This window comes from Camellia sinensis, chromosome 8, assembly GCF_055761805.1.
Source record: "Camellia sinensis isolate YWXY chromosome 8, ASM5576180v1, whole genome shotgun sequence".
NCBI lineage: Eukaryota > Viridiplantae > Streptophyta > Magnoliopsida > Ericales > Theaceae > Camellia > Camellia sinensis.
The window spans coordinates 8,086,739-8,113,221 of record NC_138968.1 but is presented as its reverse complement, the minus strand read 5'-3'; the positions used below and the strand labels follow the sequence as shown (position 1 = coordinate 8,113,221).

General features: G+C 34.9%; 1 protein-coding gene across 9 annotated transcripts; it reads right to left on the bottom strand.

The window, feature by feature from the left end:
- Positions 1-362: 362 nt before the first annotated feature.
- On the bottom strand, positions 363-26,260 carry LOC114294843 (DNA (cytosine-5)-methyltransferase CMT2). Of its 9 annotated transcripts, none has more exons than XR_014339020.1 (21): positions 25,640-26,260; positions 24,902-24,936; positions 24,702-24,801; positions 22,564-22,671; positions 22,364-22,483; positions 19,838-19,931; positions 17,239-17,444; positions 17,064-17,129; positions 16,725-16,973; positions 12,641-12,699; positions 12,488-12,554; positions 11,987-12,316; positions 11,849-11,917; positions 11,687-11,773; positions 11,451-11,538; positions 3,718-3,795; positions 3,497-3,601; positions 2,088-2,131; positions 1,923-1,992; positions 1,749-1,852; positions 363-829 (listed from the first exon to the last, which is right to left on the bottom strand). XR_014339020.1 is itself a non-coding variant. In XM_082884636.1 (21 exons), exons 1-21 carry the CDS (start codon positions 26,006-26,008, stop codon positions 667-669), a joined length of 2,664 nt encoding a protein of 887 aa, XP_082740762.1. In that variant the 5' UTR covers positions 26,009-26,260; the 3' UTR covers positions 363-666. The 9 variants fall into 9 exon arrangements, 8 of the variants coding, with proteins under 8 accessions (XP_082740762.1, XP_082740763.1, XP_082740764.1 ...); XM_082884636.1 differs by having other exon boundaries at positions 3,665-3,795; XM_082884637.1 differs by having other exon boundaries at positions 3,674-3,795.
- Positions 26,261-26,483: the final 223 nt, after the last annotated feature.

Genomic DNA, 26,483 nt, shown 5'->3' with positions numbered 1-26,483 from the left:
CATGTGTTAATGCAATTTGAGAATTCATTTATTATCCATAACGTAAAGTATTACAAAGGATTTCATTAATCTAAAAACTGCCTCTTTGTACCAATTGAGGTTATAACGTTGTCACACAATTTCTTTAAGTACTTCAATGCACATTGCTGATAAAATAATAGGGTACATTACATTGACTACCCTTGAGATTTATTGGGGGGAAAACCCTACAAAATTAACCTCTTTTGGAATGTTTAAATTAATGTAGATGGATGTAAATAAATTAATAATCAGCAACAAAATATATATTTCAATGTAAAAAAGATAATAACATGACTTTTCAGTCCACATGACTTAACAAAATTAATAAAAAAGGAACACAATTAAAGTCTTAAAAGAGCATTATGCATTATTCCAAACTTGTAAGATTCGATGTATTTTCTAAAGAGATTAATATAATTTACCATAAAACAAAAGAGCAAAGGGGGAAAAAATGGCACAATCTTCAAGTTACCTCACTAAAAATACACATTTGTGCATCAGGGAAGGGAAAAAAAACAACGGTACTCATTTTAACCTTAATCTTAAATAGGCCTAGACAATACAAATAAAGCTGACAAGGCTAATCTTCACATAAAGAGTTTGTTTAATTAAACGAAAGCAATATGACCCCAATAGAAACTCAAACTAAATAGGATGACGATTGCAACAACTAGCTGTGGAATGTGAGAACTTGGGAGGAAGAGTCATGATAGGTTCATCTCCAGTCAGCTTCCTCACAGCCATTCCCAGTGCAAATCCCAAGGCACGTGCAACTGGAATGGCCACCGCATTCCCTACTTGACAGTATCTGCCCAATGGTACAATATAAGTCACATGTTTAAAAAAAAAAAAACTACGAACATGCATGGAATTTAGTAGATCAGACAAGTAGTGCTGAATTTGTTCCAAAAAAAAAAAAGATTAATGTTGAACCAGTGGGTCATGCAAGTGTCATGGGAACCATCAAGTGTTACTTTTGAGCAGTTTTAAGAATGATTAGGAACAGAATCTGAGGCCCACCACTGGTTGGGCACTATGAGTGTAAGCTAAAAGTTGATAATAAAAAGTAGTAGTTAAAAGCATCCCTTTAATAACTTTCCAATACTAAGTTTTTTCTAGCTTATTTAAGCTATTTTTTGCCTCATAAGCTCTAATTGTTTGCCTTGTAACTGTAAGTAAAAGTACAACAAACACTCACACAAACTCCCAAAATAAAAAAATAAAGAAAGAAAAGCTATAATCAACCTCTAAAAGCAAACCAAACAGGGCCTATGGAAGGTTCATCCGGTTAGAGGATCGGGAGCCGACATCCCTTCCCCCCTCCCCCTTAAATAACATATTATGTGATGTTCTCTCATGGACCAATTTTTTTCGTTTTAGAAGAGCATTCTAGTATACATGTCATCATTATCTTATGCATTGGATAAATTTTGGAGCATTATAGTTTTATACATCCTGAACGACAGGACTAAAGCTAGATGTAGGCCACAAAGCTGTATTTCCAAAGATGAATTTTCTTTAAACGCATAACAAATAGTCAGCTCCCTCATTGCTCCCGTTATTTTTCTTCGAAAGGTATAATCTGCCAATTTTTACTTTCTAGATGTGTGCACTTGCAAAAGAAATGCCATGAAATATTTTTCACAGAAATAAAAAATCATGATTCAAAAAAAATATATTTAGCATACTTCAGAATTATAACTCAGCAAAGGAAAATAAATACGCACCTTTCTTTCACACTTCCACAAAACTCGTAATAATCAGGAAACCCTTGCAATCTTGCACACTCACGAATTGTGAGAACTCTATCTTGCTCGGGATGTAAAATTGACTAGACAAATTAAGCACATCAGAATAAAATCTTGCTTACACTATTAGCTGTAATCAAGGGTGGCTCATACCTGGCTGTGAAGATCTGGTCGACACAGAAGAGTTGGCACTGTTTCATCCCACCATAATCGTGAAAATGGTCTGCATGTTGGTAATACATCAAACACTCAGGGAAAAAAAGAAAAAGAAAAAGAAAGAAAAGAAAATAAATAAAATACTGGCAAAGACATCTTCACCTTGTAGACTTTCCATCACAGAAATTTATTGCATAATCAGGTACCTAGATATGACCAGAACAAGTATAAATAGAAGGTAAAATACAACGCAAATAGTGACTGAAGGAAAAAAAATACTTTCATTCAACATGTACACAAGAATTTCATGGAAGGATAGAAGATAGAAACAGGCTCAAATGTACAGAACAGAGAATTAACTATATAAGAAAGACAAATCTATTCATTGATCTAAAAATGGATTTTCCTCTACCTAGAGAAGTTCTATTTCTCTCTCCCCACACCAACCACATCAAATTTAAGAGAACAAAAATATCATGTCTTCTTCCTTCTCCTCAGTTCTCAAGCTGTTGATCAAGAACAAAACAACTCCCCAAGCATCTGTGAGAAGACCCACATACCAAACAAGAGAAGGGGCAATGACCACAACTCCCTCACCACCTCAATGAATTACGACATGATTCACTGATTCCCCATTTTTCCTACATGTGCAACACCAATTCAAATGCACTTACCTCCTCTGAAAGCCACCTGTTCAATTTGTTCCTTTCGTTGACCAAATTACTTATGTTGTCACTAAGGGTTACACAAACATCTATTTGAGCTTTCTGCGTTCCAAACTCATCTCCCTTAGACTGTTCAGTTTGCAGGGGAGTGTTAGAGAGCCTCCGCAGCTTGTCCCTGACTTTTGTATTTTTTGAAAGATTTCATTACATATATTTAGGCCTAAGTTTAGGCTTGTAATAGACATTACCATGTATGTTTTTTGTTATCTATACTTCAATTGAGATGAATATATTTACATTGAATTTAAGCAATTCTTTCACTACTCCAAGAAGCTCCAATTATTTCTATAGGCAACACAAGATAATAATGGTTGCTATTTGTATAAACCAAACCAAACCAAACAAAGTCTTGGTCAAATACATTAATCCTTTTTCGTCATTCCTCTTTGTCAAGGGCTATATGCTTGCTTAAACTAAACAAATTCATCTTTTTCACTTTTTCCCTCCCTTTAACATTTTCATTTACCGTAATCATATTACTCTTCTTTATTGTTGCATCTATAGGTCTTCATTGAACATGATCAAACCATCTTAGTATGTTCTCACTTCACTTATCTTCAATTGGTTACCATTTCATGAATATATCCATTTCTAATTCTTTCCTTTTATACTTTAATCTTTTACATTCTTGGTACAAGTAGGAAAAAATACCAATCATAGACCCAACCCTTGTGTTTAAGCAAGTGGATGTTTTGTTCATATTTTAGTATTATGTATGCTGTCAAGCTATTCTAAAGAGAGAATGTTGTGTCCCTTTGGCATGCTATATCAATTTCAGATTCCTAGTAGCTGAAATTGCATTTCCATATGATGAAGGTGTAATAGAAAGTTTTCCATTAGTATTACCAATGGCTTTCCAGATGGCATCAGTATTGGCTCCACTGTCAAATCCCTTTGAACAACATTGTCAGCTCCAACAATAATGCCAGGGAGATCTCTGAAATTTGCTCCCTATGAAAAATACATATTAGGACATGATAAATATCAAGAAACCAAAAAAACTGTCATACTTACGTAAACTACCTTTCTTCGTGGAATTCGACAAACTCGCAAATAATCATCCTCACCCAATGGGAGAGGCCGATGATCACGAAGTACTGACTTTTCTGTTATAGGCGTACTGCAGGAAGCAGAGCCCATCATATCTAGAGATAAAAAATTACACATAATGTCAAACCACACATTTTAAGAAAATTAAGAAAATAAGATTGATAGAAAGAAGCTGATAAGTTCATGATACCAATTTAAGTCATAAAAGTGCAATCATCAAGTAGTGGAAGCACAACACAGTTTTGTAAACATGAAAGGAAGCTCAATATATATGAATGAAGGCGTATGTATATATAGAGGAGAGAAGACAACGCATGTTATAGCTTGAGGAAGCTCAATCATCAAGGACCTCAATTTATACTTCTAATGCAAAATATAGATTTTCTATCAATTGCCATTTGCCATGTGTTATAGCTTATTAGAGACATGCAATATATACATATATATATATATTCAATATTCAGTCAGGAAGCAAGTACAAGATATTATGAAGATATTAGCATGATGCAATACACAATAAGAACGCGAAAAAGTAAATTCAAGAAAGCGGCTAAATAATAAATTTGCACGATAATGATTTCAAGATGGAACATATAGCAACCATGCATAGTCAAGTTACTATTCTTAGTAGTCTTATATGGGGGTTATATTAGGTTAAATACGACTAGTTTTCAATATTTTTCTTCCAAGTTTTACAATCCTTAAGCCTAAACACATTAAAATCCACACAAGAACCAAACACATTGTTCCAATACTGTTCACAACATCTAGAACAACCACTAAACAATCCTTAAAACTTTCCCTCTTTAGTCCCAAAAGCCTACTCTTTTATTACCCTCATCGATACCCTTTAAAAGCCAATATTTTGTTGGAATGTGTCCCACATCAATCTGTGCTAGTTATAAGGTTTCAGTTTTTCTCTTCATAATACCTAAATTTTAAGGAGAAATGTGGGTTGAGCTTTTCAATTTGGTATCAAAGCTTGGTATGTTGTGGTCCAAGAGGGTGTGTTGGAATGTGTCCCACATCGCCTGGAGTTGCCCCATCTGTATTAGTTATAAGGTTTTAGTTTTCCTTTCCTTTCCTTAACACCTGGGTTTTAAGGAGAGATGTGGGCTGGGCTTTTTGATTTGGTATTAGAGCTTGGTATGTTGTGGTCTAGGAGGGTGTGTTGGAATGTGTCCCACATCGCCTAGAGTTGTTCCTTCTATGTTCCTTATAAGGCTCCAGTTTTTCTCTCCTTAACACCTGGGTTTTAAGGATAAGTGTGGGATGGACTTTTCAATTTGGTATCAAAGCTTATGTTGTGGTCTAGGAGGGTGTGTTGAAATGTGTCCCACATCGCCTGGAGTTGTCCCATCTGTGCTAGTTATAAGGCTTCAGTTTCCCTCTTCTTAAAACCCAGGAGAAGTGTGGGTTGAGCTTTTTTCAATTTATTTTACCAACCATTGGGCCACCATAGATCAATTAAAATAGGCCTCTAATTTCTACTCTTTCTACTACATATCAATTTTTGCCCCATTAATTGTAGGAAGGAATACCATTCACTAGTCCTCTACATCATATAAATTCTATCGTTTTATTTGGGTTGATGCATACTCGTTCAAAGGTAGCGTAATAACCTTCTAAATCATGTTGCCCATATGCCATCCTAATTTCTTTCTTTCTAAGAAGCATGAATATAGACATGGAACAGAAATATGACATGGAAAGGATATGCCAACATGAAAGTTTCAAAAAGAGCGCATGACATAGCAAGGACACAATAACACGTCTATATATATGCATGAAAAATAATTTCATTTTTTGTCACTGAGTATTGTACGCACCGATATGATGAGAGACCATTTAGAGGTGGATGGAGTGAGAGATGAGGCAATGTTAGGAAGAGAAAGAATGGCAATGGAGAACAGAATCCTCTAAAAGCTTGGCAGAGAAGAATAGCATAGGGAGTGGGAACAGGAGTAGGGGAGCAAGTGCATATAAAAGTTTCTAAGATTGGGACTGACTATGGGAGGGTGTATTTTTTTTTATATATTAAATATAAAATATAATCTAACAATTAAATTTTCTTGGTTAGTTGTAATGTCAATGTCCCTCCCAAACACATAGTAATGTGTACTAATTGGGTATTGTTTTTAGTTGTAATATCAATGTCTTAAAATATGAATAAATATGAGAGATTGCCAATTATAAATTTCTTTGCTAAGTGTAAATAAATTTAAGTAGAAACTACTACGATAAGTTTGAATTGTTTTTCTTTTGTTTCCACAAAATTTGTATGTTTGATAGGTTTTATCTCACTTGAGAGCGAGTTTCTAACTTAGGAGCATGGGATCACGTTTTTGAGCAAGAAAATGCCACCAAAGTAGGAGGTTCCTGCTACTAAGGTGGAGACAAAGGGATAGGTGGCTCAACCTCCCTGGCCCAACAACTTGGTGATAAAGACCACTATTGATAGTGACGCTGAAATCTTGAGGGTCTTAAGCGGTTGCAAAGGTGGTCTGGTGTGCTCCTCATGTATGAGGAGGAATGGTTATGGAGTTATCTTCTATGTAGGCCTCCCTCTAAGGCCAATAAAGGTGAAAGTCCCTTGCACATGTTCTCTCTTCACTGTGTCCATTGCTACATATACTTTGTTTAACTATCTATCAAAGCTTTAATGTAGGGGAATACAAAAATCTAGTACATATAAAAATTATAAACATGAGTTTGTAACATTTAAAATTGAGAAGTCTTCACAGTTATAAAGCAAAATGAGCCCAATCAAAGCCAAAAATAAAACAATAATGCCACACTTACCACCTTTGTATACCACCTTCAATGTTCCACCTCATGTGTTAACCTATCATTGGTGTAATGGGTCCTACCACTCATGTTTATGTCAAATGATGTGCTAACATTTGAGGTGGTACATTGATGGTGGTATAGAAAGGTGGTAAGTGTAGCATTACTCAAAATAAATAGATTAGAATGAGCATGTGAACATGTGTGAGTGGAGAATGGGAAAAGAGCCCTTTATAAAAATGAGCTAACCTCATGCTTGGGATGGCCAAGCTCAATTATGGTAAAGTTCCAAATCGTCTAGGCTAGTGTTAGATTGGTCCGACTTACAAGACAAGTTAACATTTGCATAATATAAGAAGATAAAAAATAATGCTATCTCCCACAAGTTAGCAAGAATCCTACCTAAAAAACTTTAACAAGAATGAGGAGTGTAGAAGGATAACAATAAGAGGCCATGGTGAAGAAGTTTAGCATGACACTATAAGGTGAATGGTTTTTATTTATAGATGATATACAATTATCAACTTGCACTTTTTCTATGCAAACATCATTGACCATTTTCTTTGGCTATGCTATGAGAATTGTTTGTCTCCAGAATATAACATTATTAAAATATGCACTGCATTTTAAAGACATTTAGCAATTAACTCAACTAAAGAGAATCTTAATCCCCAAATACTAGCTACATGAATCTTTCTTTAATAAGCTCTATCAAGAGCCATGCCATCTATTGTGTGCAGGGAAGGTGTCTATCCGTCATAAACTTGACCAATACTCTTTTGGGCATTCTGCCCTTCCATGATTGCTTTCAACTTGAATCAAATTAATCCTTTATACCAGTTCATTCAGTGTAAAAATGATTTACACCCCATTTGATGGTATGGTGGCTTCTACTGAAGTGTGTTTTTGAGTTAAGAGCATTCTAGAGAAAGAGGTTGTTGTAACAAAGTTGGCATTCTGCCCTTCCATGAGTGCTTTCAACTTGAATCAAATTAATCCTTTGTTGATTTACACCCCATTTGATGGTATGGTGGCTTCTACTGAAGTGTTTTTAAGTTAAGAGCATTCTAGAAAAAGAGGTTGTTGTAACAAAGTTGGGTATTTGATTGTCGCACTGGAGAAGAAATTTTACATCCTGTTTTATGTTAAAGCATCTTAGTTACTACTTCACTGACAAACCTATAAAATGTTGATGCGCTTTAAAGATGCACTCAAACACAACCTAAAGCACTAAAAAGGTTGGAGAAGTACCTCCAAACAAAACGCACCACATTACCAAACAAAAGGAAAAAAATATTTTAGTACCTATAGATATAAATTATGGAGATATCAAAAATTGCAACCACTATAGAAGAATTAAGTTGATGAGTCATACAATAAAATTATAGGAGAGAGTGATTAAGCGTTGCCTAAGAGCTACAGCCTACAACAATAGTATTAGAGAATCAATTTAGATTTACTCCCGGTAAATCAATGATAGAACCATAGATCAACTATGAAAGTGATATTTTATTAAGAAGATTTATAGAGAAGTACAGAGACGAGGAGGAAGCTTCGTATAGTATTTATAAATATAAAAAAAGCTTCTGATAGAATGCCTAAAGATATAATGTGGTTGGTGTATGTTATTCAAAGATAATATTGTTCTACAGGATGAAACTAACACTAAATTAGAAAATTGGAGAGAAGCACTTGAGTCAAGTAATGTAAAATTATAAATAACAGAAATATAAACAACAGAGAAGTGAACATAAAAAAATCAATAGATAACATAGACAGTGAACAATTTCATTAAGTAGGGTCAATTGTTAACGATGGAGAGATTGAAGATGATGTAAACCATAGAATCAATATAGGTTGGAATATCAACAAATGAGAGGGAAAAAAAATCATAGCACAACTACAAAGCTAATGATTTTTATGGGGCATAAAGTTGGGATGAAAATGCTTAAATTGATGTTGTGGACCAAGTAAGATAGATATTATTATATTCGTGAAATGGTAAGTGTAACATCAATTGAAGATAAGTTTAGGAATAATAGACTAAAATAGTTTGGTCATATACAACGAAAACTAGTAGATGCGTGTGAGAATATTCATTCAGATTATGGAAATATATATTTTAGGTTGATTGTATCTTTTAGATTGATTGTATAGGGTTATTTCCTATTTTAGATTAGGTTTAGGATTGCTATATATATCGGTTGTACTCTTTGTTAATTATCTTCAAAAAACTTATATGGTATTAGAGCTTGGTTCGAAAACCTAACCTCCACTCTCTCTGTCTTCGTGTACGAAACCCAAGCTTCTCAGTCTCGTCTTGGGTCGTGATCATATCATCAGCAACTCACGATCAGCTTCAACCCCCTACTTCGTCACGACTCAGTCCTGGTACTTCTGGTTCGCAAACTCAGTCCCTCTGGTTCGCAAACTCCATCGTTGTGGTTCTGATTCAGGTCGTGATCGTCTTCAACCATCGTGACTCCACCCTGGTCTTTTGAAGCTTCTTTGGTTCGCAATCAGTCCTGGTATTGATACGTATAACTGATTTGCTAGTATTTACACTTTGACCCCAAAAATTTCATTAATTATTACACTTGGACTGGTTCTCTCGTGACTCGCCTTCTGCTACACGGCTGGTCATCTAAGTGACTAACCCTTTTGGTTCGCATTGCAAAGCTCTCTGATTGTTCTTCACTGATTGCTCGTTTGTCTTTTCTAGTTCTCTGCTTCTGTGGTCTGGCCTACGACAATTCACTTGTGATATTAATTTTCGAGTTATTACAATTTGACCCCTCAATTTTCTGGTTATTAGACTTGAACTTTTGGTTTGGCTATTTTGCTCAGTTTTCTGGTTATTAGATGTCTCTCGCTTTGGATGAGTGTGCCTTCTACCATCAGCAGGGTCATTGGAAGTATCACTATCCCAAGAAGAGATGTCTGTCTGGCTCGTATTCTCAGCAATTTTCAAGCTTCCGTCAGTTTTGTTGCGTCTGCTCCAGCTCTTGATCCTGACTTGGCTTTCCTTGAGAGCTCAGATTAATCAGCTTCTACATACACTGTCTACCTCCCAATCCTCCCCGTCTGCCTCCATTGTTTCCTCTCTTCATTCAGGTTTGCTCGGGACTTCTTTAAGTATTTCTTCGTCTGTCTGGATTTTTGAATCTGGTGCTTCTCATCATAGGACTCCCCATCTCTTCTTACTTCAAAATTGTACTCCCCCTTCCTCTCCTATTACTGTTAATGCTGCTAATGGGTCTGGTATGTCTGTTATATCTGTTGGGTCTGTCTTACCATTTGTTATGTTTGCTATCTCTATTCCATCTGTCATTTATGTTCCTCAGTTATCTGTCAGTTTATTATCTATCAGTCAGCTTGATTCCTCCGATTTTGATAGTCTTCTCTTCTTCTATCTGTTCTGTGCAGGATCGGATGTCCAAGCAGCAGATTAGGACTGGTCGTAGAGTTGGAGACCTCTATGTGGTGGAGAGCCTACATCTGCCTATGACACCCTCTCCGACTGCCTTATCCTCTTTTCAGTTAGATTTTTTGTCTAGTCCTTTCAAGTTATGGCATTCTAGATTAGGACATTTGTCTGCTAATCGCTTACGGCCTTTAGCTTAGTCTGGTATATTGGATAAAGTTTCTCTTAGTGAACTTACTAAGTGTCGGGAGTGTAAACTTGCCAAAATGACAGCCTTACCTTTTCGTAAAAGTACTTCCATATCTGATATACCATTTTCTTTAGTTTATACTGATATTTGGGGTCCTTCTCTTGTTCTCACCAAAGGGGATTCTGCATATTATGTGCCCTTACAATGCGATGGTAATAAATACTGATAACAAAAAACAATAATATGAATTTATTAATTTAACTATTATAATAAATTTAACGGAGGGGAATGACATAAAATGAATCATATACATGGAGTCTTCAAAATAAACCAAACACCCATGTTGGACATCAGACACTTGGACAAAGGTGATGTATATGCATCTAATACTTTTCATCAAATACTTTTTATATATTTGTATTTAGCACTATAATTATATCTACATATTATTACATAATTGCTATAAAATGCGTTAAAATGCCTTTTTGACACTATATGTTACATATAATACCATTTGATCTCATGTAATAGATTAAAAATACGACAATTTTTTTGTAGAGTCCACGTGCCCTTAAATTTGATGTTTTATGGGTCCGATTTCTAGATATGCATACTTAAGTAATCTTCGTACCCAAGTTCATATAACATAACATATAATTGACCCCACTTGATAGGGATATAAAGCTTATCTTAGCATGGTCTACAAAGTACTTACATCCTTAACTCATTTTTTAACATCAATGCCAGAATATCAAATTCAATCATGAATGTTCCATACACATGTTGGGCCTAAAAAATTATACTCCCTCCGTCCCAAATTGATAGTCCTTTTTGAAAATTTCAAACTTTTTAAGGAAACATAATCATTACACTTTGAATTTAAATTTTAAAGAGTTAGTTCCAAAAATACCCTTTTATTCTCATTTTGAAATATATTTATAATTACTTTACAAGGGGTAATTGTGGAAACTTTTAAATTTAAAACTTTGACTTTTCAAAATGGACATACATTTTGGGACAACAAAAAATGAAATAATGGACCAACAAAAATGGGACAAAGGGAGTAGTTGATCTATAATGTGACAAAAAAATTGTTGACATTGAAGAACTCATACTAATCATACGAATACTCTAAACTTCAAGTGGTAACCTTCAAAATTAATCATTCAAAGAGTGCAAAAGACAAAAAAATAAATAAAAAGATACTAACCATACATAGTTACAGGTAGCAAATGAGTATGCCAATAGAAAAATATTGATTCAAAATTACTCTTAAGTGATGATCTACAATTAGCACCTATGATCAAGAATTACCCCCACATTTATTATTTGGAAGACAAACAGCTTACCGCATTTAGTTACCCTAATATATTTTTGGAACTCGGTTTCTGGAGGCTTTTTGTAGGACATTTTGTCTTGAATTTCATGATTTGATACCTTAAGTAATAAATCATAATATTAGTAAGAACTGGTGATTTGTTCATGGGAAATAAGAGCACAAAACCAGCAAGGTAAAAAATAAAATCATAATTTGCCAACAAAAAAAAAAAAAGAGTAAATAAAAGAAGAAGAAGAAGCAGCTTACAGGAGGAAGGTCACAGATGGCATCACTAAGAACAAGGGCTTTTTCCAACTCTCGAGACTGGCCTTCATCATAAGCAACAACACAACGCTGTGACATGGACATGCATTAGCAACAATATTAAATTAGTTAAAAAACCTTTTAATATAAGCAACAAATAAGCACCTCAAACTCCCTTGGAGCCCCATACTTCAAAACCACATCATGTGTGGGAAGTGGAAACTGAGGTAATTTCTGCAAACAACACAGCAATCATGAATAAGTTTGTCATATCATTTTCAAACAAAACAAGTGGTTACTTGCCTCATGGGAATGAGCGCCCCACAAGAAAACACGCAAACGGAATTGAGGAAGACCATAACACCCAGCAGCCATAATTCCTAGCCTTGCTTGGTAGTTCATGCGAACCAAGCGACTCAAAGCATATCTTCCAAGGGTACCCTTAGCGAATCTCAAAATGTCAATCACATTTTCCATTAGAACAAACTTGGGCTTCAAAAAGTTCACGATATCCATGAAGACTACGATTTGACGATTTCTTTCATCATCCAATGGAGAACCAACATTTCTAAAGCGGTTATAGCCACTTATTCCTTGGCATGGGGGACCACCACAAATAACATCAACATCTCCCTACAATACATTGTTGATAACAAAATAAGGAGAACATCTTCATAAGAAAAGCAAGAATATATTACCATGAAAGGTGCAAGATAATTATGTAATGTACGACATACAAGTCTTTTTGCAAATCAAATGTAAACTAATAATATCATTTATGCACTTCACGCAAAAAAATCTTACCGGACATGGCAATATTTTTCTCTTAAATCCCTTTAGTACAAAATCTCGTATCCGATCTTGGCATTTGCTAACCAGAAACAAAAGAAAGAACTCAATAAGTAACAATCTCAAAAATGAAGAAAAAACCTTTATAACGTAAAATGAATAGCATACCTTAACCCCTTAATTGACTCCCATGTATCCTCACTTGAACCATATCCCACCCAACGCACCTAAAATGTAAGTAGTAGTTAAGGGAGCAACTATAAAATCTATATCATAGGATAAATTTTATGATCCACTCATTATATAATTAATCTAGAATCAATTAAAATTACACTAACGTGCCCTGAGGTATCTAACCATTCCAATGACCTCACCTAACACACTTATCAGGCAAAAATGGGAGCTTTCTAGATACACTCGCTAAATTCCTCTATGCACCTCACATGACCAATGTTGCTCCACAAGGTACAAGATTTACAATGCAGTGTAGAGAGAGGAATTAAGTGGGTGCAAAGCTTGCTCAACCAAATTCCATACAGAGAGTGTTCTTTTGCATTTTTACCCTTAGTTTTTTGTTCAATTAATTGTATGATGTAAAGATCAATGGTTTAACACCTGATTTCACCCACTTTTCAACCCACCTCCTCTTCGTTATAGTTTCCATCCACTCCATTGCAATCCCCCACTACAACTCCTCATTGCTCAATCTACCAAATCCCATCACCAACGCAACCCCCGCAACAAGCTACCACTCCCAATCTATGAAACAAAGATACTTCTAAAAGGGAGAAGTATTCGTTTCATACCTGTATTTGATACCGATACTCTTCGGATACTCATGGATACATATATGATACTTCCTAAAAGTATCCAATACTTGGTATTCATTCTAAGGGGTTGTTTGGGATGTCCTAAATAAGTATACTTTTTGTCTTTTCGGACTAAAAAGTTGAGGGAAAAAATATGAATGTTTTGGTTAACTTTTTGACTTTTTATGAAAAAATATGTATTAAAAAATTGTATAAATAAGTGCGTAGGAGAAGATAGTGTACTAGGCCGTACGAATTGGCACTGCATTAGGCTGGGTGAGTAGATGGGAAAAGATTGCCTCCTTTGCGGGCTTTGATTGGACGGTGTTATTCGGCCCGTGGAGACCCACCACGGGTCCCGTTTTTCTAATCGGAACCCTTCCATGTGTAGAACTCGTTGAGTACTATATGTTTGTAAAAAATCACATTGATTGAATATCGATAGCTATCTGATTGTGTTAGTTTTTTTTGTCAACTGTTAACTATAATACCATCCAATTTTTATATAAAACTGATTTGATCATGTAGTTAACGATATCCGATAGACGTGATTTTTTACAGGCATATGGCACTAGACGAATTCTACATATTAACGGTTCGAATTATCAAAACGGAACCTATGGTGGGCCCTCACGAGCCCAACTTTACCATCCAACTTAGTAAATGTACACATGTAATTTTTTTTCCCCCCCTTTCACTGCAGTTGGCTTGACATCAATACGTTAATGGGCCAAAAAATTGATTTATATTTTAATATTTGTATATTAATTTTTTTATAATTTTTTTTGGTGAATAGTGATAACTTTTTAACTTTTTTGGTAACTTTTTGACTTTTTTTAAACTTATCAAACCAGCCCTAAGTGTCAAATATTTTTTGAACACTCTACGTCAGATATTAGGGTAAATTACAAGTACATCCCCTGAGGTTTACTTAAAATACTAATTACATCCCATCCCTTAAAATTTCTAATTGCATAACAAATAACCCCTTTTATTAATCAACTATTAAGTCAATTAACAATTTTTAATGATGTCAACAATATATTTCAATTAACAATTCCAATTATTTCATTGTTGTATAGGAGGATAGTTAGAAATTTCATTTATTCTGTCAATTTTATTAAATGACAAATTTTGTTAATTTAGTATTTGCAATTTCCATAACCATATGGGGCAATTTTGCAAATACTAAATTACAAGTACACCTCCTGAGGTTTGCTTAAAATACTAATTACATCCCGTCCCTTAAAATTTCTAATTGCATAACAAATAACTCCTTCCATTAATCAACCATTAAGTCAATTAATGGTTTTTAATAATGCCAACAATATATTTCAATTAACAGTTCTAGTTATTTCATTGATGTATAGAACGATAGTTGGAAATTTCATTTTTTTCTGTCAACTCTATTAAATGACAATTTTTGTTAATTTAGTATTTGCAATTTCCAAAACCATAGGGGACAATTTGTATTTTAAGCAAACCTCAAAGGGTGCATGTAATTTACCTTATTTATTATTGAAGAAGAAAATAGTGAGATTAAAGTAATATCTTACCTTTTTAGATTTTATCAAATTAACATATCCACTAAAAAAATAGTAAATTGACTATTGGCACTTAAACTAAAATCTAATTCATAGGAAAATAATACAACACTAAAAATTATAATAAAAAAAAATTCCAAGTATCTTGGTTGTACTCTTATATTATTTTTTATTTTGTCATATTGCCTTATTCGTATTGTATTGTATTCATATCCGGTATCCGTATCCATGCTTCATAACTCCCAATCCACCAAATCACATCACCAAAACCACACTACCCAATCCATCAAATCCCACCACTCGGTGATTACTCTCTTAACCACATATCATCAATAAACATATATTGCTAGATTAATAGTAAGTTGATACCTAATTTTTGTCTAAAACCCTCTCTAGTAACCACCTCTGAACCATCTATAGCCGTTGAAGAGGTAAATGCAAGGTTCTGAAAAGCGGTTGCGGTCGCCGTAACGGTGGCAGTGACGCGGTTGCGGTTGCGGGGTGTAAAGGCCGTAGCGTAACGGTTGCGGTAACCGGAACTGTGAATTTTTTTATTTTTCGCACAATTTGAAAAGAACTTACCGATACGCACATTTTTTTTCCGTGATCATATTTATTGGGTTTTAAAATAAATATTGATTAATTTTTTTAAATTTTTAAGTTTGATCCAATATATTTCATATTTTTAAATCACTATAAACTGAATTTTTTACATTTTATTTTAATAATTAATGACTTTATATTATACAAAAAATCAATCACTACCTATTATATATAAGATAAACAATGACAAATGTAAGAGAATAATTAAAAGCCTAAATATATATATATATATTAATCAAGCCAAATAGATAATGACCACATTTATTATTATTATTTTCAAACAGTATATAGATAGAGACACACAAACAAAACGGTTGAGTGATAACAGCTGAATAGAATAGCATAGGTCTTACAATTTCAACAAATCAATAACATGTTCTTCATCTTCCCTATTCTCTCTCTCTATCTCTTGTTCCTGCATCTTCCCTCTTCTCTCTCTATCTCTCTTCCCCAATTTTCAACTTTTTTTTTTTTTGTGTTTTTTCGAAAGAAGCAATTTAAAACCGTTACGTAACGGTGCGTAACAGGCCGTTACGGCACCATTACGATCGCTATAGCAGCCGCTACGGCCGATACACCTGTGAATCTCAATCACACTGCAAAAGCGGCCGTAACGGGTGGCGGTAACTACCACAACCGTTACGTAACGGCGTTACGTAACGGTTGCGGCCGCTTTTTAAAACATTGGGTAAATGAGCCATCTTTCTAAAATATTTAATAAGTTCAAGAAACATGGACATATATTTGTTTATTCTCGTGGTCATATAGTGACAATGGGGTAGTGATGGCTAAAGACGGCTTATGGAGGGTGGCAATTTTGGTGGCTATAGTGGTGGTTGTGGTTGGCAGAACGCACCCTAATAATGTGGCTAGCAAGGCTCCAACACAATTGTTGTCCACAACATATTGCAATTGATCATCAATGTAGGCGGGTTACATTGGTTTGTGAGGGGTAGTGCAACGTATGGCAATTAGAGTCAAGCTTAGTTGATTTTTTTTTTTTCTTTTTTTTTTTTCCTTTTTTGGGGGGGAGGGTGATTGATCAGGAGATGGTAGTGCGTGACGGAGGTTGGGTGGCACTGTGCTAAAAAGGTGGTGGTGCACAATGGGACATTGGTGGGGTGGGTTAGGTTGTCCTACTTGCACACGGTGTACCAAAACAATGAGGAAGAGAAACAAAAATAATATATGTAATAAAAAGGGTACACTTCAGACAAAGACTAGTGAGCAGTCAAGTGAAGGCTGACTAAATATTTTCATAACAATTAGGGGCATTTTGGCCAATAAAAAAAATACCTGAAAATGAAGGCCACGCTTGCCTGTTTCATTGGGATCGCCATAACATATATCAACTAGGCTTGCAACTTCATATTCACCCTTTGGAGTCTTATGGTCATTTTTTGAATTTACATCTTTCTTAGCTGCTTTCTTGACAATAGAATTTGGTTCATGCGTCTTTGAAGCATTACTGACTACATATTGTTTGCAAAGTATGTTCCATTCATTTAAGAGGTCAAGGAAATCCTCTGCAGATTCATTCCTAATCTGGAAAATAAGCATAACACAAATTATGCATAAATCTTTTATGTAAGATCATTAACTAGGACCTCTTTCAATAATTTTGAGAATACTGACTTGTGTCGTTGGGTGATTCAACTTCAAGCTTTCACATGCCGATTTATCAATGTCAATTGCCCACTTCTATAAAAAATACCAGTAAAATAAGTCATTATGACATCACACAAACAAACATGCCACTGTAAAATAAAGCACATGTCGTAAAATACAAAACCAACTTAAGATAAATTACCGTCACAAGATCTACACCACAAACTTTTGCACCATAACATAGCCCCGTTGACATTCCACCACAACCAGAATAAACATCTAACAATGCTAGCTCTGATTTGTAAGGTTTATTACTGAATACTCCCTCAAAATTATCGTTAGTATTATTCATGTGAATTGCCCTCATGGGAGGAGATGGATACAAATAACTACTATCTGCAGAATTACCTAAACCAAGAAAGATAAGTAGATGAAGTACAGATGGAATATCTTGACATGGCATTAGTACAAATTTCAACCACCTCAAAAGTGGAGGGGCGAAAAAACAAAAAAAAAAAGAAGCTTGTAACAATGGCGTGAGGCATATGTCAATGGAATCAATAAATAGGAAATACATGCTATAAACTCATAAACTGGCATTTCAAATATGAGGGAACGGTAAATGAGAAAAAACAATTGAGACAACATTTAGAATTTTTAAGTTACACATGCAAAAGTTTGAATTACACCCAAAATGATTAGGGTGTATTAAGTAAATGATAGGATCCAACAACAATTGTACTCAGAAGCTTATCTGTTATTATGATATTAACTTTTTGCAGTACAAGCAATTAACATTGGATTGTATTGATAGTTTGTAGAGTTGTAGGAGTTAAATTGTCAAGTAGTCGAACAATCTTTCAAAGTTGGTGAATGAAATTTGGACAGACTGTTATCATAAGTTTCCAATCCAAAGTGCAATTAATGATGAGGCTGCAATTAAATTTAACAGGGATCCAAGTACATCCAAACTTTAAAAAATAGAGCTTCAATATCTAGACCAGATAAATTTTGGACTGGCGTGGTATCATATAGTTCCAATCCAAAGCCTACTTATACCTGAAAAGATAGCAACTAAATTGCGGATCCCTGGAGATTCAATCTTTTAAGATACAAATCCAATAATATATCAATGAATTATGTACCATGTTTCATTCTCATGTTTTTTTTTTCTTTCTTTCTTTCTTTCTTTCTTTTTTTTGGGAACCATTTTACTTTCAAAAGTTACCAAATCTAACAAATTCCAATGCAAGTTGTGTTCATATGTAATTATGATAATCATGGTGTTTTTAAATGCACAAATAAGTGTACATTTAGGCAAGAAGCAAAGAAAAGTGAGGACAAGCAAAGCAAGGCCAAGGTGGTAACTTTTTATTTTTATTTTTATTGTTTTACCGTTATGATTTGATCTCTACCATATATTTTAAGAGTAGTAATAAACATTTAATGTTGTATGTACACCCAATCATAGCTTATGGCTATATTTCTAGACCTTGTCTGAACTCTAAGTTGACCAAATGGCTTTCAGAGAATGCTTTGAATATGACTTCGTTGATCAATTCTATGCGACCTGCTATTAGTCGAATTTTTCCATTATTAGATACTGATAAGATTTGGACCACCGTGACATAGACATACTCTCAAAAGTGTAATGATGCACAAGGGTACAAGTTGAGGAAGAAGATCGTGGCTTAGATCGAAAGGATCGATCTCTTGTTGAGTACCATGTTGAGTTGAGTAGCTTGTGGCGGGAACTTAATTATTACCAGAGCTTTCCGGTTGTCTATTCTAAGGACGCAACTCTGTTTCAAAAAACAATGGAGGAGCAAATTTATGACTTTGTTGTTAGCCTTAACTTGAAGTTTGATCAAATTCGGGTTCAAATGTTGACTCAAGCTCCTTTTCCCACTTCGAGAGAGGCTTATGCTCTTGTTCAACAGGAGGCGAGTCGGTGCAGTGCCATGGTGCATTACTCCAGTCAGGATCGCTTTGTTTTGTATGTTACTCCTAATCCCCGAGAATGCAAAGCCAGTTAATCTAAGTTTGGCAATAAGGTTATTTTTATTGATCATAACCTGCTGAAATGTGGTTATATGTGGGAAAGAACAGCATGATAGGAAACACTATTAAAAATTGAATGGTTGCCCTACTCCGGGTGTGGCCATGGTGGCACAATGCATTCCCAAACACATGTCACTGTTTCTCAGCGTTTGATGGCTCAACTTGATACCTTGAATACCGCAAACTTTTCTTTATCTACTTCTCATTTTGCTCACATGTATTCTTGCTAGTGCACTCCGCGCCTCTTCTTCAACCTTTTGGATTATAGATTTTGGTGCCACTAATCATATGACGAGTTCTTATAGTTTTTTCTATTCTTACTCTCCTCTTCATTTTCTTCCCTATTTGTCTTGTAATTTGCTAATTTTTTGTTGTTACACATATTTGTTGCACTTTAATCAACAAAATTTAAATCACATTCTTGGAATCCATTGCTCTTACAATCCGCAAGCCTATTGCTTTGTTAATACTTAAAAACCCTCTTCTTGTCCCTTGTGGTACAGCCCTACAATACAAAAACATTAGGCTGTCCTGCATCAAAAAGTATCAGGAGGTGATTAGAATGAAACAAACAAATATTCAAATGATGAAATTCAATATCCCTCCGTAACTGTTAGAATCACAAGTAGACAAAACCTTAAAAGTCAAGCTAATACTTTCCCAAAGAAAACCAAAGAAAAGGGGGGAGAGGGCACAACTTGGTAACATAATAAAATCCAAATTCATTATCACGAACTTACCAATTTCCATTGTACAAAATGTTGAATAGTCCACTGAATATTTCATATCATAGTAAAAATCACAGGGTGGAATAGATTTTGGTTTCAAGTTTACCTGCCAAAACAAGCCAATTACCAACAAACAAAATAATAAGTGAAAAATAAAAAATAAATGAAGAAATATGTTTAACAAATTGTTTGAATACTTAATAAACAACCTTTTCACCCTAATTACTTGAAGTCAATTACATGGATCCGTCCTCTCCAGTTAGTAGTAACTGAATTCATAACCTCGTGTAAATCCAAGGTAATCAGGTCCCTCATCTCATATTCAACACAAGTCCTTTCAGTAAGTGTTAATGTACATCTAAACCTACTCCACTAAACCTAACCCACTACACCACTCCACCTCCACTTCACCTACTCCACTACACACTCCACTTCACCTACTCCACCACTCCACCTCCACTTCACATCTCCATCTCCTATATAATGTACATACAATACATCAAAACAGATAACAATCAATAATACATCAATAGATATATTATTCTTGGTGGGTTAGGTTTAGTGGAGTAGGTTTAGGTGTACATTAACAGTAAGTATTGGTGAGGTTGCAGATCATTTGCCCGATTTTGTACTAAATAGCTCCTTCCACTCGCTGCCCGCTTTGACTTTCCCAACCTACCAACCAAAATATTCTGAATAGAACCCATCACTCTCCCCCTTTTGCTTGCACCTCTCCTTCTCCATTTGTTCCTCCTCTATAAGTTCACCTCATGCTATAAGCCATTGCCTCCACCTTCTTCCTTCTAAAACCACTAGTGAAAAGAATTAGAAAAAGGACCATCTTCTTCTATTTCAACATTGTACCATAATACAAAAAGGCTCCAACATCTTTCACTACGTGCTTCTATTGAGAGACACCACTTCTCAATAGAATTCCCCAACACCCCCTTCTTGGAGGACCTATTTCATGACTAAGTTCCTGCCTCTACCTCTGAAAGAGTGTTCCTCAACTTCAACATCTTCTATCCGACAAATATTCAGTTGTTTTGTTTTCTCTCATACACCAACAAAGAAGCTGGCTTAGGTTTGGGCTTGCTATAAATAGCTAGTTGGATCTCATCTCTAAAACCCTTCGACACAGAGTTCAGTATGACATGCTTTATTTCTAAAATAGGTTGTCCAAACACACAAAACAAGCCTCTTGTTTGTAGTACAAGAGTTCTCAAAGTCTTTCTTTTTCTATTGAGCTCATATGACAAGCAACGCTATTCTTATCCCAAATCGTCTGTTCTCCCTTCTCCACCCAAGAAAATCTCTTTTGGCCTAACTCTATTCCTACACCAAACCCCCCTAACCCTATTCCTACACCAAACCCCCCTAACCCAACCCATCTTTGGTTGTCATTGTGGCACACTAGAGACAACTATCATCGATTCTTTTCCAACTATCTCTAATTCATTTCAAATTTCAAACCCTTTCCTCCCTTGCTGCCATGCAAACCCCCATAAAATCCTACAGTCCCAGTGCCACATGCCCTTTTCCATTAGTTCACAATGCCACCTTATCTAACCCCAGCACATTTGTTCGGCCTAATATCACAAATTGGAAAGAAACATAAGGCCCAACATAAGGCCCAACCTCGAGACATGCATAATAGCACCTCAAATGGCATTGGACCTATGCATCTTACTTTGAGCTAGGAAAAGACTCCCGTACCTACGGAGTTTGGACACAAATCCCAACCCACCTAAAATGTGAATTTTGGGGTTGCTTCATCCACTCCTATAAAACATCCATGTGTCTTTGATTGATCAGTGTACTTCTTGTCCAACAAATGAATCTGCAAGCTCTATTCTTGAAACAACAAGTGTAAGCCCACTCTAAGATTGCCTCATCTTTAAGATGCCTCATGCGAAAGCATCTGCACCAATTAGTATTTCTTGTACTAATCACACCATCACCCCCTAAATTATTGTCTAGTAAATTCATCAATACTAATAACAATGCTTATTACAAAATTATCATATGATCCCTTAACCTTACACTAACTTGATTAATACTATTCTATCTCCTTTTATTTTAACCATTTAAACCTTCTCGGTTTCAGTTTTCATAAACAATTATCCCAACCCCATTCCATGATCACGTTTTTCTATCCTATCCTTTCTTATTTCAAAATTTTCTAGTACCCAACTTACGTCTTATAAAGAAGGTATATTAATTCTCCTTCTAATGATTGCATCAACTAATTACAATCCTTTGATTGCGAATTTTCCTACATCACAAGTTCCCAAGTGAACCTTTGTTGGTTTGCCCACTTCTATAGGGCACCCTAGCATTAACACAATACTACAGGTAAATGGCCATAGCACCAAACTAACCTCTACCCATATATTACCACAACGTGCTCAAATATGTGTGCTAAGTAATGAACACATCAATTGGAAACTTGTCAAGACCATAGTCTAAAAATTTTAGAAGAACAAATGGTAACAAAATATCTAACTTACAACAAGATGAGCATCAATTGAAACGTACACTAGGTGTTATTTGTACAATCTTGACTTTTGAAACAATGCAATCTAATAAATTATCATTCACTAGAGTAGAATAGAATAGACGCTTCTCCTCATGAGACTTTGCTTCTTCGTTCATTACCTGAATATAACACATAAAATTGGTAAGCACAAAACAATAGCAAACTTGTAAAATCACCCAATGAAAGTAAGTATTCTCACCGTATCTTCAGCTCTAAAAAACCATTGAACCCTAAAATAATCTTCACCATCCATTGTTTTAAAAAATTCTAGAATCCTTCCAACATAATGTTGACTTCCTTCCATACCCTAAAAGACAAATAAAAAGTTGCCATTATTATGTTACATGGAATTTTCTAAAGAGTTGGTAACAAATAATAGGGTAGTTAGGCAAGATAAGGTCGTCATGTTTGTGTTAAATACAAACACTTTTTTTTGGATCGGCAAAAGTCGGTCGTTAGTTGATAGATTAGCACTAACACTTAGTTGGTATCAAAGTGACACGTGTTGGTAACAAATAATAATGTCTGATAAGTGCTAACACTTTCTAACACATGTTTAACACACGTCCAAACATCATTGTTCTTATTTTTAACTTTTTAGACCTAAACACACTTTGAACGCTTTAGAGACTTTGGGACACATATCCATCACTCAGACGTGCATAAAACACAAGTTTGAATTCAATAACATACAATGATAAAAAGAAAAACAATAAAAATTTATATCTATTAATCTCTCCTTTAAACTTCCAAAAGCAACTTAAAACTTAGAAGCTTGCCATTTCCACAATGGTAATTGTATAGATTTCTTGTCATCAATGCACCAAATCTTGCATGTGGCATATTGCATGGTAGTCTTTCCTTTGCATTTGTGAATTATATATATATATATATATATAGCATGTTGAGCAAATGCTTGACACATTCACATTTGGGAGGCCACCCTAAGACCAAAGCTCCAAAAATGCCAATTGTTTGGCTTCTCCTTCAATATGGAAAAGGAAAATTTTATAAATAATTTCTAAGGAGTGCAACCAAAGACATTTGAAGAAAACTGTACATACTGTCCCAAAATGTTAGTTCTTTCAAAGTCCAAAGCATAAAATTTTACAATTTTCCAAAACTCTCTTATAAGTGACTGAATATATTTAGGAAAATGATCTACAATCTGAAATGTAAACTAATTCCGACTACATGAAGGTTCTAATTGGCCATTGTCTTGTGGGCTCCACATAAAAACCAATAAAAGTTGTCATTTAAGAGAGCAACATTGCTTATATATTTAAGAGTGGGAATAAAGGGACAATTTGGGAAACCAATGCCTTTTGATTTGAATTTAAATGCATTAATTACATGTCCCCTCAAGAAGTTGAAACTCCCAAATAGATTGATATTGTAAGGCAAAGGGAGTAGCAGTTTCCATAAAGCATAAGAGGTTGGACAGTGAAAAAAGTGAGCTAAAGCTCTAATTATTTCATCTGGGGAAAAAATAGGGGCTTTAATAGGCCCCCAACCTGGGGCACCTCATTACTAATAATTCTCAAACAAGAAGAACAAGGAACCTAGAATTTGAAGAAAACTACATCCGAACATCACCGTGCATTCAAGTTATATACAAGGATAAACACAAATCTTTAAGAATAAAGGAAAAAAGAGGGGCGCAGCCAAAACTAACATTCCATAAAGGAATCATATGAAAACTACCAAGTCAACAGCAAGAAAAGCTTAATCACAGCTTTTTTAACCCAGTGTTCTAATGTTTAGTTATACCAAATTTACATAATAACATATTCTTTTAAGGCTTGGGTAAGTTAAAAAGTATAGATTTTTAATCACAATTTATATTTCTTCAAATTCTAAGGTATATGTAAATTGTAATTAGGAGAATAATCTAATTCTCCTACTATTTCCTATTGGGTAAGCTATATAAACTCTCCATCAAATCATCATTGATTCTCTTAAATCAACTTTGTCATCACACTTGCGCATTAAGTGGCGACACCTCTGCCATATACATGTAAATTGAAGGTAGGATAGCCTATCATACCTTTGCTCATTTCTCATAGTAATTGATTGCATCCTAGTAAACCCCATTAGTTTAAGGGAAAAGTAAACAATGGGATCAATTTTATGTAGAAATTAAAGATGCCTTAATAAATCTAAAGTAAAAATATTGCAAGGGTATAAAGTTGAAATTGTGCATCAAATATTTTGATATACATCATGGCATTTACAATAGTTACAATTGCAAGAATAATTTTGTAATAAATTACAAGAAATGTAATTCTTCTTTGAAAGTTCAATCAGAGGAATCAAACGAAAGGTGAAAGCACTTGCCTTTACATAAGCACAATCTCCAAGATCAAAAACAACCTTTTCAATCTCAGCTTGAGAGTAATGACATTTTACATTCAGCACCAATTTATCTTCATCATCACTGCAGGAGTAAATGTGATATTTAAAAGCAAAGAAGCAAAAATGCACAAACAACAATGCTTCAAAGAAGAAGATAAGTGTAACTAAACAAAACCACTAACTTGGATTTCAAGCTTCCGCCCTTGATTCTCTTGACCTAGATAATCCAAATTGAACGGCAAATAAAAGGTTAATACAATTAATGAAAATTGTGAAAGAAGATAAGAGAAAATTCAAACCATATCATAAAGTGGGGAAATTTTTGCAACAAGATATGAATAATTGATCCCAAGTCCCAACAAAATTATCAAACAACTTCAGACTCTAGAAGCTAGAAACTATTCTAACCCTTCACACGAATGCCAAGTGCCTAGTTACTAGTTGGATAATGGAGAGTTCTCAGTGATGCAGAACACCTTAAGAAAGAAAGAAGAAGAGAGGAGGAGAACCCTAACACATTGGCCACAACCTAAAATACTCAAATTCTCATTAATCAAAACTAACTATTACAAATTACAATGCAAAACCCCAAATAAGAGAAAATTGACAGAATGTTGAGATTGAAACACATCGGAACATTAAGGGGCAAAACAATGTGGGTAATTGGGTACCAGTGTATGTGCAAAGCAATAAATCAAGAGAGTTTCAAACAACAATTTCATTTCTGTTATGTTAATTGGAAGTGACAAAATTACAATCCAACCCAGAACACAAACATGACAAATATTTATGAATAAACAATCTGACCCTCAGTGACATGAATCGCACTAGGAATATCAAAAGCATGTCGCGTAAAAATAGCAATGCAGCTCAAAACATTTCAAGCATGTACAAATTATTACTTACAGAAATGTACGTACCTCATTCATATACCGCCAAGGCCATCTCCGTCGAGCTTCCTCGTCAGGGACAGGATCACCGATCAAGAAAGACACAACGTCGGATGAATTTCGCTTCTTCTTCTTCGAAGAATCACTCATCTTTTGCTTCTTCGAGGAATTCGGTTTTTCGACGCTTTTACCACCATTACCTTCTTGATCAGCGCGTAGTCTTGGGGATCGTCTGAGAGAGTTCAGGTTTGACATTGTTGTTGAAGAAGAAGAAGCAGAAGAAGCTTTGGAAGCCGAGTTATTAGGGTTTCCATTCCGGGGCAAAGGAGACGGAGATGGGGATAGTGGAGGTTTAGAAGATAGCCTTGGAGAAACCCTAGGGAGATTCTCCGCCGCCATTGTTGGGGACCAGAGACAGAGAGAGATATTTGACCTAAGATGGAAACATTATCGAATTGTTGGAGTGAGTGAGTGGCTGCGTGGGTGGGTGTTTTCTAAGGGCAAAAAGTTTGGCGGGAATTTAAAAAATGAAAAATAAAATCTGCTTTCAATAAGCAATGGAGACAGGCTGTTTTATATATGGTATATATTTCAATTTGGTTGATTATTTTTTGTATTAATTCCAAATAAATTTTAATTTTTAATCAAATCAATCTTAGCTATATTAGCTTTTTTATTCACTCTTAAAATGTAAATAACCTTATTGAGCCAACTTTTAAACTAAAATGTATATATTACCATATTGAAAAAATAAGAATAAAAAGAATACAAGATAAAACAATAAATACTTGTCAAATGCATCTTTTGCAATAATACTCTTTGTTACATGTCACATCAGCATGCAAAAAACTTAACTTTGTGGCCTGTTTGTTTT